This window comes from Bos grunniens, chromosome 15 (genome assembly GCF_055505025.1).
Source record: "Bos grunniens cultivar Pamir isolate PY7600 chromosome 15, Bosgru_T2T1.0, whole genome shotgun sequence".
NCBI lineage: Eukaryota > Metazoa > Chordata > Mammalia > Artiodactyla > Bovidae > Bos > Bos grunniens.
This window is the reverse complement of record NC_141179.1, coordinates 14,917,055-14,929,340: the sequence shown is the minus strand read 5'-3', so window position 1 is coordinate 14,929,340 and position 12,286 is coordinate 14,917,055. Positions and strand designations below refer to the sequence as shown.

Here is a 12,286-nt window from a genome sequence, read left to right as displayed (position 1 = left end):
AGAGATTGAACCTGTGTCTCTTGTGCCTCCTGCACTAGCAGGCAAATTCCTTACCACTGTACCACCTGGGAAGCCCAGTGCATGCATAATGACACTTTACAATATTAGTCATTCTCATGGGATGGTAGAGAGTCAATTTATTATTGGGAAAACTGGTAAATAAGGAAAAAGAATCAAGTATTTACCCTGGCTTTCTTATATGAACTGAATTGCTGATTAACCACAATTTAGATAAGAGAAAGTGCTTCTTTTTAGAAAGAGTTCAACTAATAGCTGAAAAGAATTATGAACTTAAGAGTATCACCATTTTGCAACCCCACTGAAGTAACAGATCTCAGCATTGAGCCTGATCAGTCGCTAATATCCAAAAAGAAGAATCAGCCACAAATAGTGTGCCTCCTGATGTATCCCCTACAGCTTTGCCAAAGGAATTGAACCTAAATCTGAATAAACCTCTGAATTCATGTGAAGGAAATTCAGAGGACAGAAGAACTATACCATAGCACAATCGGCAAAGTATGGACTATGGGAAACTCTGCAGTAAAATATACTGGAGAGAAGCGGGGAATCAGGGAGGGAAGCGCAAGGGGAAGACTGTAGATGAAGAGAGGCTTAAAACACATACAAAGACAATCTTCACAAGGCAAGGCTAAACTACAGAGACCAGTGATGTGTACACTTCAGTAACAACAGATTAAGTAATGCAAGAAGATGACTACTGTAAAAGTTAGGGTAGTGGCTACCTTAGCAGGGGTAGAAGGCAAATCTAACTGGGGTAAGGCACACATGGAAGGCTTAGTGGCTAGTAAAGCTTTAATTCTTGATATGGCTCATGACTGCAAAAGAAGTTGTCACAGTCACACTGTTCCACACATATTCACTGCTATTTCACACATATTCACACTGTTTCACACATCTCATACACTTTCACACATTGTTGTATCACACATATTCACACTATTCACACATATTCACACTGCTATAAAAAATATTCTTACCATGAAGACAAAAAATATGTGTTGCAACAAATATGTATCCTTTTGCAAATTTTAAAAGGGAGATGGAGCAGGTGGGTATTGGGTGAAGGTGGTCAAAAGGTACAAACTTCCAGTTAAAAGATAAATAAGTTGTGGGGATATAATGTACAATGTGATGACTATGGTCAACAAGACTGTATCATATATTTGAAAGTTGCTAAGAGAGTAAATTTTAAAAATTCTCATCACAAGGAAAAAGACACCATAACTATGTGAAGTGACAGACGTTAACTAAGCTTACTGTGGTGATCATTTCACAATATATATATATTTCAAATCAATATGCTGTATACCTCAAACTTACATACTTTTCCATGTCAATTATATCTCAGTAAAACAGCAAGAAAAAAGATATCTATCTAGCTGCTAAACTAACTTTCCTGAAGAATAATGGCAATATGTGCAAAACTTTTAAAAATATGAGTATTTTAAATTAGGATATAGTAATGGTATAGCTAGGGAACAAAAATGTCAACAAAAGGTACTTGTTTTAGTTATTATTTAAAATACTAAATATTAAACATCTAATATTAGAAGAATGATTAAGTAAACAATGACATAGCTATATGATGAGTACTATTAAAGTATTTCTCAAAAACAGCTGTTGGAAAGAAATATTTTTTATAAAAATGAAAAACAATGAAACAAAATAATCAATATTTAATACACAGAAAAAATAGTGGGAGAAAATATATCAAAGATCAGTAATTATAGGTGCTTTTTATTCCTTTACTTTGCCTATCCCTTCCTAGATTTTTGTTGTCTATTACACATTTTATGATAAGAAAAATGTCCCAATACATAAAATATACCAGTCTTTATTAAGAAAGAGATTTCCATAGTGAAATACATGTGGGAATCATTTTACAAGGAGTATAACATTTTGCCTACTCCCTTTTCTGCTTTATACGCCTCTCATCCTAGATAACATCTTTTTAAAAAGCTATATTTTATTTATTTATTCGGCCATACCAGGTCTTAGTTGCGGCATGTGGGATCTTGTTCCCTGACTGAGCACAGGACAGCATTCCCTGCATCAGAAGCATGGAGTCTTACCCACTGGACCACCAGGGAAGTCCCTCATCCGAGATAATGAGTCTCATTCCTACTAACTCATGGTATAAGTACTTACTGGGAAAATACACACCAGTCCCTGGGGAACCAATTTCATATGTCCACTGTCCTGTTTCGCCTTTAAGGGGAAATATTTACAGTTTAACAGAGAATGCCTGGAATTCAAAGTGTCCTCAAAACACTAAACAGGATTGAAATAATTAAGTACATGCTCCATAATTTAATTAAAGGATGATCACTCCAGCATTGTTTATAATAGCAAAAAAGAATCAAAAAAAGAAAAAAATAATAACCTAAATATCCAAAAACAATTGGTGTTACTAGTTATCATACAATTAAAATGTTACAGATGTATGTTTATTGGCATAGAAAGAAACAGCATCAATTAAAAAAGGAAGTTGCAATTATCCCATTCTGTCTTAAATATATGAGTACACACATATGCACAGGGGTCTGGAAGTACAGTCAAGGTTTAATGGTGTGTGTCTCTTATTTATTTATAGAATTTGGGGTGTTTTAATTTTGGAGGGAGGCCGTGTGGGTTTTTTTCTTTGTCTTATCTGAGAGGCAATTTTTTAAAGCTAAACTGTCTCTCTTCTCTTTTCTTCTCCAGTAGTAGATTTTTCCAAGTGGACCAGAATTTCTGCTTCCACAATGCTAGTATTTATTCTATAGCAGAAATCAGGACCACTGCTTCAACTAACTGCCAGTCTTCAGTGTGACTAGCTTGTACAGGCAGAGACCTGCCAGAAGAGGGCAGCACTGGTCACTGAGAACTCTGCATGATTCCTACAAGGGTGCTGTGCAGACTACAGTCTCACAAACTCAGTTTGGTGCCCAGTTTGGAGAAGGGAGAGTTTTGCTCCTAAAACAACAGTTTATCAGGTGAGTTTTGCCCCTAAAACACTTCTGTTAGTTTTTATGATTCTCATTTTACAAATAAGCCAATTAAAGTTACTAAAAAGATTAAAATTAAATTGGATTGACATGTACACACTGCTGTTTTGAAAACAGAAAACCAATAAGGATCAATAAGCACAGGGAATTCTGATCAATATTCTGTAATAACCTATATAGGAATAAGAATTTGAAAAAGAAAAGATACATGTATAACTGAGTCACTTTGCTGTACACCTAAAACAACATTGTTAATCAACCATACTTCAATATAAAATTAAAAATAAAAATTTTTAAGTTATACTATCAAGTAAAGAGCCAGGATTAGAATCTGTATCTTTAGCGAATGAAAAGCCTAAACTCATCCTACTGCACTGTGTACGTGTGCGCGTGCTCAGTCACATCCAACTCGCTGTGACCTCATGGATTGTAACCCTCCAGGCTCTTTTGTCCACAGAATTTTCCAGGCATGAATATTGGAGCAGGGTGCCACTTCCTACTCCAGGGGATCTTTCCAATCCAGGGATTAAACCAGGGTCTCCTGCATTGCAGGTGGATTCTTTACCACTGAACTACCTCCTGACAAACTCATGAAACTGTAACTATAATCTTAATTACTATAAGAGGATCTCACCTTATTGGCAACTGCATTAACACTTGGCCGGGCGTCGAATATAAAGATTTTATGAGATTGGGCATTGGAGTCCATAATGGCTTGAAGGTATTTTTCATCTTCTTTGCTTCGCTTCCCACTCACCCCTACCATGGGCTGGCTACACCGAGTGATTGTGGCTTGACTTTCAGGATGAATCCATGACAAAACCTTAATGGGGGGAAAAGTGGCAACACACCCTTTGACATGCTTCTCTAGAGTTCTTCCCAAAACATTACTCAATAAAACTCTTTCTTTTTACATTCTAACTGGATTCAAAGCCGAACCATGAAAAGAAATATGAAGCTGCTATAAAAAATCATCATTTTTCTTTCAAGTCAACTCTGGCATGTGGAAAACTTGGTCTTATTAGTTAATCAGATATTGATTTAGAAGAGTCATTAATTAAAAGTGTTGTCTCTAGGGAAAAAATACATTAAAAGGGAGCTTAGGTAAACTCCATTTTTAAAGTTCAGCAAAAATGCCCAACTATAGTGTTCAGAGTCTACACATTTTTGTACCTAAAATTATTAGAACTTATCTTTCCAGAATACAGAAATTCATCACAAATTTGTACAGTTTTCTTCATTCCAAGATTTAAAGGAAGAGAGCATTTATCACTATGACCAACTGTATAAGATAAAGAAATAGTGAATAATACCAGAGCCAAGTTTGACTTCAAGTTAAGAGCCATGCAATTCTGAGCAGCTCTCTTATACCCATTTCAAACTCTCCAGAAACCTCTTTAGTGTAAGTCTTTCCTCTGGTTTTAATTTTACTCAATAACTCATTCCCTAATAGCCCCACAGAGGACCCGCTGCTGTAGCTATTTTTATCCCGCACCCACTCCCCTATTCATTATCCTCTGCACTATGTGGAGCACAAAAGCAATGGGGAAGCTTCAGCACAGCTTCACACTTACTGGGATACGGCCCCGCGATCTGAAGGAAGCCACTCTCTTCAACTCTTCATCAGGGATATTTGCCGGAACAACCAAGAGGGCAGGGTAGGTATCACAGAGTTCATATCGTTCATTTATCTTTGTTATTCTCCAGCTTTCATTCGGAATTCCCTACATGTTAAATAAACATAAGACAAATCACTGCCTAAGAGAAATATCTGAAAACATTACAACAGAAGGCTCCTACTCAACTTCTCTTAAACTCCACTATCTTTTAAGTTGTTTGAATAGTTATTGTCTGACTATGGTGATCAGGCTTTTAGGATGAGACCTTATAACAAAGAAAATCTGTATTCATTTGGCACTCAGTTTTATGTTAACAGATTTATTATGTCATTAAATACTGACTGAGTGCTGGGTCTGTCCTAAACATATCAAACAAAGGAAACAGTAAGACTAAAAATAAAAATGTTCTTGTCTTTAAAAAGAACAGTCTCATATAGTTTGACTGGATGACTGACTGTGCTGCTGTTCATCTATACAAAGAAATGTCTGAGGGCAGGCACTAAGCATCCACTAGAATGCTATGCACATATTTATCACTTATATACATTAAGTGAATCTTACAGTATTAATGTCGCTAATGTAAAACATATGAGAAAAACAAGAAAGTAACAGAAGGTAAAGCCACCCCCCCCCAAAAAAAGAAGCAAGAGAAACAAAACATTATTTTTTAATACACATCAACTGTTAAACTTTGGTCCTTAAAGGTTTGTTATATTTATAACTAATACACCACTTCACATATACAATTACTTAATAAGACACTTTAAAATTTCCATCCTCCATTAGTATAGAAAATAAAGCCACTACAGTAAGTGCTTAGAATTAAGAAAATACATTTATTTTTAATTTTATTACCTCTGACAATAAACAGAAAAAGAATCAAAAGAAACCAAATTACAGTAAATATATATATATATACATTTATTGAGCATTTACTGTCTGCAGGCATTATGCCTACACATGCATGCACGTGCACACACACACACACACTTTACTGTATTCAAGTTTCATTAACGTCACTGTAGAGATGAAGAAATTGTGGCACAGCTTATAACTTGACTAAAGGTAGTAAAAAATTCCATGTAAATTCTAAACCCATCCTTTTTATAATAAAATACATTGTGCCTCAAGAAAAATTTCACTATCCTTATTCACAAAATTGTTATAAAAACCTGAAATGAAAGTGCAGGAGTACTTCTCCTCCAAAGGGGTATTTCTCAAGCTGTTGCCAAACACCCAAGAAGATATTAAAATAAAGAAAGAATTCCCTGGCGGTACAGTGGATGGGGATATACCTGCCAATGCAGGAGACAGGGGTTCTATCCCTGGTCCAGGAAGATCACAAACGGCACGGGGCAACTAAGCCATGCGCCACAATCCCTGAGCCTGTGCTGGAACCTGCGTGCTCTAGGAGCCACGTGCCGCAGCTCTGAGGCCCGCACCTGGGGCCCCTGCGCTGCAGGAGGACAAGCCTGCGTGCTGCAGAGAAAGCAGCCCGAGTCCAGTGACAAAGACGCAGCATAGCCAAAAGTAAAAATAAATTTACTAAATTTTAATCAAAAAGAAGGCAAAATTCCTTCCCTGTAATCATGTGGTAAATATTATCAACAGAGTTTCCACTTCCACTAGTCATTTTATCATCAATGCCTTACACAGTATTAACCCATTTAGCCTGGCCCCAACTTGCTACCTATGATCTACATATCTCCTTCCCTCTTGCCTTCCTCAACTTTATACTCAGGTAAAATCCGAACTTATTTTCAGAAATAAAAGAAAGGTTTAATTAGAGATCTTTAAAATGTACTTACATGCAATTAATAAAAAAATAATGTACAATGAACTGGTGAGTTTATAGAGGAAGTACTCAATTAAGAAACTTCAGTCCAGTTCAGTCGCTTAGTTGTGTTTGACTCTTTGTGACCCCATGGACTGCAGCACGCCAGGCCTCCCTGTCCATCACTAACTCCCGGAGTTTACTCAGATTCATGTCCATTGAGTCAGTGATGCCATCCAACCATCTCATCCTGTCTTCCCCTTCTCCTCCCACCTTCAATCTTTCCCAGAGTCAGGGTCTTTTCCAATTAATCAGTTCTTAGTATGAAATGGCCAAAGTATTGGAGCTTCAGCATCAGTCCTTCCAATGAATATTCAGGACTAATTTCCTTTAGAATGGACTGGTTGGATCTCCTTGCAGTCCAAGCGACTCTCAAGAAGTCTTCTCCAACACCACAGTTCAAAAGCATCAATTCTTCAGCACTCAGCTTTCTTTATAGTCCAATTCTCACATCCATACATGAATACTGGAAAAACCACAGCCTTGACTAGACGGACCTTTGTTGGCAAAGTAATGTCTCTTCTTTTTAATATGCTGTCTAGGTTGGTCCCAGCCTTTCTTCCAAGGAGTAAGTGTCTTTTAATTTCATGGCTGCAGTCACCATCTGCAGTGATTCTGGAGCCCAAAAAAATAGTCTGTCATTGTTTCCCCATCTATCTGCCATGAAGTGATGGGACCAGATGCCATGATCTTCATTTTCTAAATGTTGAGTTTTAAGCCAACTTTTTCACTCTCTTTCATCAAGAGGCTCTTTAGTTCTTCTTCACTTTTTGCCATAAGGGTGGTATCATCTGCATATCTGAGGTTATTGATATTTCTCCCGGCAATCTTGATTCCAACTTGTGCTTCATCCAGCCCAGTTTTTCTCATGATGTACTCTGCATATAAGTTAAATAAGCATGGTGACAATATACAGCCTTGATGTACTCCTTTTCCTATTTGGAACCAGTCTGTTGTTCCATGTCCAGTTCTGTTACTTCCTGACCTGCATACAGATTTCTCAAGAGGTAGGTCAGGTGGTCTGGTATTCCCATCTGTTGAAGAATTTTCCACAGTTTATTGTGATCCGCACAGTCAAAGGCTTTGGCATAGTCAATAAAGCAGAAATAGATGTTTTTCCGGAACTCTCATGGTTTTTCAATGATCCAACGGATGTTGGCAATTTGATCTCTGGTTCCTCTCCCTTTTCTAAAACCAGCGTGAACATCTGGAAGTTCACAGTTCACGTATTGTTGAAGCCTGGCTTGGAGAATTTTGAGCATTACTTTACTAGTGTGTGAGATGAGTGCAATTGTGCGGTAGTTTGAGCACTCTTCAGCATTGCCTTTCTTTGGGACTAGAATGAAAACTGACCTTTTCCAGACCTGTGGCCACTGCTGAGTTTTCCAAATTTGCTGACATATGGAGTGCAGCACTTTCACAGCATCATCTTTTAGGATTTGAAATGGCTCAACTGGAATTCCATCACATCCAATTGCTTTGTTCGCAGTGACGCTTTCTAAGGCCCACTTGACTTCACATTCCAGGATGTCTGGCTCTAGCTGAGGGATCACACCATCATGATTATCTGGGTCATGAAGATCTTTTTTGTACAGTTCTTCTGTGTATTCTTGCAATCTCTTCTTAATATCCTCTGCTTCTGTTAGGTCCATACCATTTCTGTCCTTTATTGTGCCTATAATTGCATGAAATGTTCCACTGGTATCTCTAATTTTCTTAAAAAGATCTCCAGTCTTTCCCATTCTATTATTTTCCTCTATTTCTTTGCATTGATGGCTGAGGAAGGCTTTCTTATCTTGCCTTGCTATTCTTTGGAACTCTGCATTCAGATGCTTTTATCTTTCCTTTTCTCCTTTGCTTTTCACTTCTCTTCTTTTCACAGGTGTTTGTAAGGCCTCCTCAGACAGCCATTTTGCTTTTTTGCATTTCTTTTTCTTGGGGATGGTCCTGATCCCTGTCTCCTGTACAATGTCACGAATCTCTGTCCATGGTTCATCAGGCACTCTATCTATCAGATCTAGTCCCTTAAATCTATTTCTCATTTCCACTGTATAATCACAGGGGATTTGATTTAGGTCATATCTGAATGGTCTAGAACCAAGAAACTTGAGTGCCATCTTTAACTCATCCAATCAACAATCAATTTTTAGGATTTTTTTTCTTCCAAAAGCACCAGAAAAGTTTGCTCACTCCTCTCAAGCCTCACTTCTCTTCTGTACCTCTGCAATCCATTCTCCACACTGCCTCAAAATTCTTTTAAGATGCAAAAGTTATCATGTCATTCTTCTGCCCAAAACTATCAACGGCTACCTATTTCTCTTCAGATACATTTAGAACTCTATACAGGACTTGGCAAAGATCTTCACACCCCTCCTTTTCCCCACTGATCTCTGGCCACTCTGCAGCATTCTCTGGTGCTTGCTGTAGTCCACCCTAAACCAAACACCTTCTGTTTCCAGATGGCATCATGTTCTCTCACCGGAGTACTCGCTCTATTAATCACAGGATTCATGACCGTATATTTTGATTATTAGTTTATTTCTTTGAATCTGCCATTAAACATGTATCCTTTGGGAGTCAGGATTGTGTCTTTCTGTTTTAGCCACTAATACACACTAGGTGATACATGAATCTGATTAATGAATGAAGAAATCAGTGAACCATAAGGAAGCTTCTACAAGAAGAAAAATTGGCTTTTGAAGTTTTCTTAGAAAATATGGAGTTAAAGCTGAAAGGGTCAGATCTCCTGAGATCCTAGTATACCACCCTGAATCCAGGTATTTAACTCCTATCTCTCTCTCTCTCACCACCTTCCCATATCCTTCAAAAATCACTGCCAGGGAGAACTGCTGTTACCACTGAGATTGTGTCATCTTCTTCAGAAAAAAACAAAAATGGGTTTCCCTGGTGGCTCAGCAATTCAAGAGATACAGGAGATGAAGGTTCGATCCCTGGGTTGGGAAGAGACCCTGGAGGGCTACGGTCTATAGGGTCACAAAAGAACCATTTGGACACAATTCAAGTGACTGAGCACACAGCACACTTCAGAAAAATGGCTAGGTGGGAGTAGAATCATTGAAGTAAGCCATTAATGGCTCTCGTTCTCCTCATTCTTAGAGAAATTGACATAACCATCTCCATCAAAGGAACTGCCTTCCAAGCAGCAAACTGGAGTTGGCTAGTCAGCACATACTTTCTTTGTAGACACTGTTAAAGACATACTGACAACTGTTGATCTCTGACATACATCCTACTCTCCACAAAATCACTGCCCTTCAGTTAATGTATCCATTTGTCAGAGTCAATTTATAATCAAATTAACTGGATTATAGCTTTCCTTGTTAGTTACATCTCAGCTCTGAGAATAAAATTCTATTCTCCTTGGCTGTACTTGAGTGCTCTACAAATTTGTTAACCAAGATATCTACCATTATGATTATTTGTGCAGAAGACAATATTCATTTTTATTTACTGATTTTTACCATTTTAGCAACCTGATGATTTCTCTTTACCTTACCCACAAATTTCAGAGTCCTCTGTAAATCACTACATGTGCCAAGATACAATTAAAGAATATTCTCCCATACAGAAAACTTAAATGGTTATTCATAGTTTTGTCCATTTAAAAAAATACATAATCTAATTTCTTTAGGCACGATAATGAATAAGTCTATGCATTTAATGTGACTTTCCTTTTGTGTTTCAGCAAGAGCACACAAAAAAGCCAACCAATCATGATTTGTTTCTAGAGCTTTACAATGTAATAAATACAATAATAATCATTTAGATAGATTTCTATGGTTTACAATGCACCTTCCTGCATATCACACTAACTCCTCAAAAAATCCTTAAAGGTAGTTCTTCTAAGTGAAAAATAAAGGCACTGAGGCACACATCTAAGTGTGAGAACTAAGCAAGAGCTAGAGCTAGCCTTCAAAAGTGGAGTCTCCTAAATGCTCTGGCAGCAGACTGTGGTGACAGCTGCACAGCTTCCTATGTTAAACAACAGTGGGGTGTACACTTTAAAGCAGAAAATCTTATGGTATGTGAACGATATTTCACTTTCAAAGAAAAAAAGAATAGAGTGGCCCATGATTCTGAGACGGTATAATCTCCAAAATGTATTAAGTGAAAAAGAAACATACAGTGTACAGAGAATGCTATTATCTGCTTTAAAAAAAAAATAATAATGTACACACATATACAGGCTGCTGCTGCTAAGTCACTTCAGTCATGTCCGACTCTGTGCGACCCCACAGACGGCAGCCCCCCAGGCTCCCCCATCCCTGAGATTCTCCAGGCAAGAATACTGGAGTGGGTTGCCATTTCCTTCTCCAATGCATGAAAGGGAAAAGTGAAAGTGAAGTCACTCAGTCATGTCCAACTCTTCACGACCCCATGGACTGCAGCCTACCAGGCTCCTCTGTCCATGGGCTATGCAGCATAAAATCTCTGAAAGGATATACACGTGGTAAGTAACATTATTTCCTAAAGGGAGAAGAGCTGGGACAGCTGGGGAAAATGCTGGCCCCGAAGGAAAACCTTCCTTTAAGTATATCCTTTTATATCTTTTAAATTTTATATAGTGAATTACTGAATTCAACTTTTAATTTACAAGAAAGACAAAGGAATACTCTGATGCTCTATCTTTAGTCTCAACATTTATGTTAAAGTTCAAGTTCTTTATATATTTTGGATATTAATACCCTTATCAGATACATGGTTTGCAAATATTTTCTCCAGTTCCATAGAGCACCATGTATCTGATAAGGCTGTTAATATCCAAAATATATAAAGAACTTAAAAATGATAAAAATTCCAATTAAAAATGAGAAAAGGATCTGAATAAAAATTTTTCCAAAGACATACAAATGGCCAGCAGACACATGAAACAACACTCAACATCAGTAATGTAAGGGAAATGCAAATCAAAACTACAATGAGATATCGCCTCAAACCTGTTAGAATCGTAATCATAAAAGAATAAAAAAACAAAGAACAAATCACAAGTGTTGGCAAGGATGTGCAGAAAAAGGAGCCCTTGTGCACTGTTGCTGGGAATGCAAATGGTGCAGCCACTATGGGAAACAGTATGGCGGTTCTTCAAAAAACTGAAAACAGAACTACTATATGATCCAGCAATTCCATTTTGAAAACATTAACTCAAAAAGATATACGCTTCCCCTGTCACTGCGGCATTATTTACAATAGCCAAGATATGGACACAATGTTAAGTGCCCACTGATGAATGAATGAATGAAGAAAATGTAATACATATACATAATAATATACGGGGGTTTCCCAGGCAGCTCAGTGGTAAAGAATCCACCTACCAATGCAGGAGACAGAGGTTTGCCCCTGGGTCGGGAAGGTCCCCTGGAGGAGGAAATGGCAACCCACTCCTATATTCCTATCTGAAAAATCCCATGGACAGAGGAGCCTGGTAGGCTACAGTCCATGGGGTTTCAAGGAGTAGTACACACCTGAGCAATTGAGCACACATAAACACACACATATGTATACATATATTTAGTAAGATAGAGAAATCACTGCCACTCTAAATGGAATTATATTGCTGTTCAGTCACTAAGTCATGGCCAGCTCTTTGAGACTCCATGGACTACAGCACAGCAGGCTCCTCTTCCTCCACTGTCTCCTGGAGTCAGGTCAAATTAATGTCCATTGAGTCGGTGATGCTATCTAACCATCTCATCCTCTGCTGCTCCTTCTCCTTTGCCTTTAGTCTTCTCAGCATCAGGGTTTTTTTCAATGAGTTGGCTCTTGAATGGAATTTTATTCAGCCATGAAAAAGAGCTTGTCACTCT

General features: G+C 37.9%; 1 protein-coding gene across 13 annotated transcripts in view; it reads right to left on the bottom strand.

Moving 5' to 3' along the window:
* Positions 1 to 12,286, bottom strand: part of MTMR2 (myotubularin related protein 2) — a 110,225-nt gene that overhangs the window by 18,559 nt on the left and 79,380 nt on the right. For all 13 annotated transcript variants that reach the window (XM_086338943.1, XM_086338947.1, XM_086338952.1 and 10 more), the window contains 2 exons: positions 4,583 to 4,732; positions 3,643 to 3,831 (listed from right to left, as the gene is read on the bottom strand). In XM_086338943.1, the coding sequence (XP_086195069.1) occupies positions 3,643 to 3,831; positions 4,583 to 4,732 (339 nt within the window). The remainder of the gene's footprint in view (positions 1 to 3,642; positions 3,832 to 4,582; positions 4,733 to 12,286) is intronic.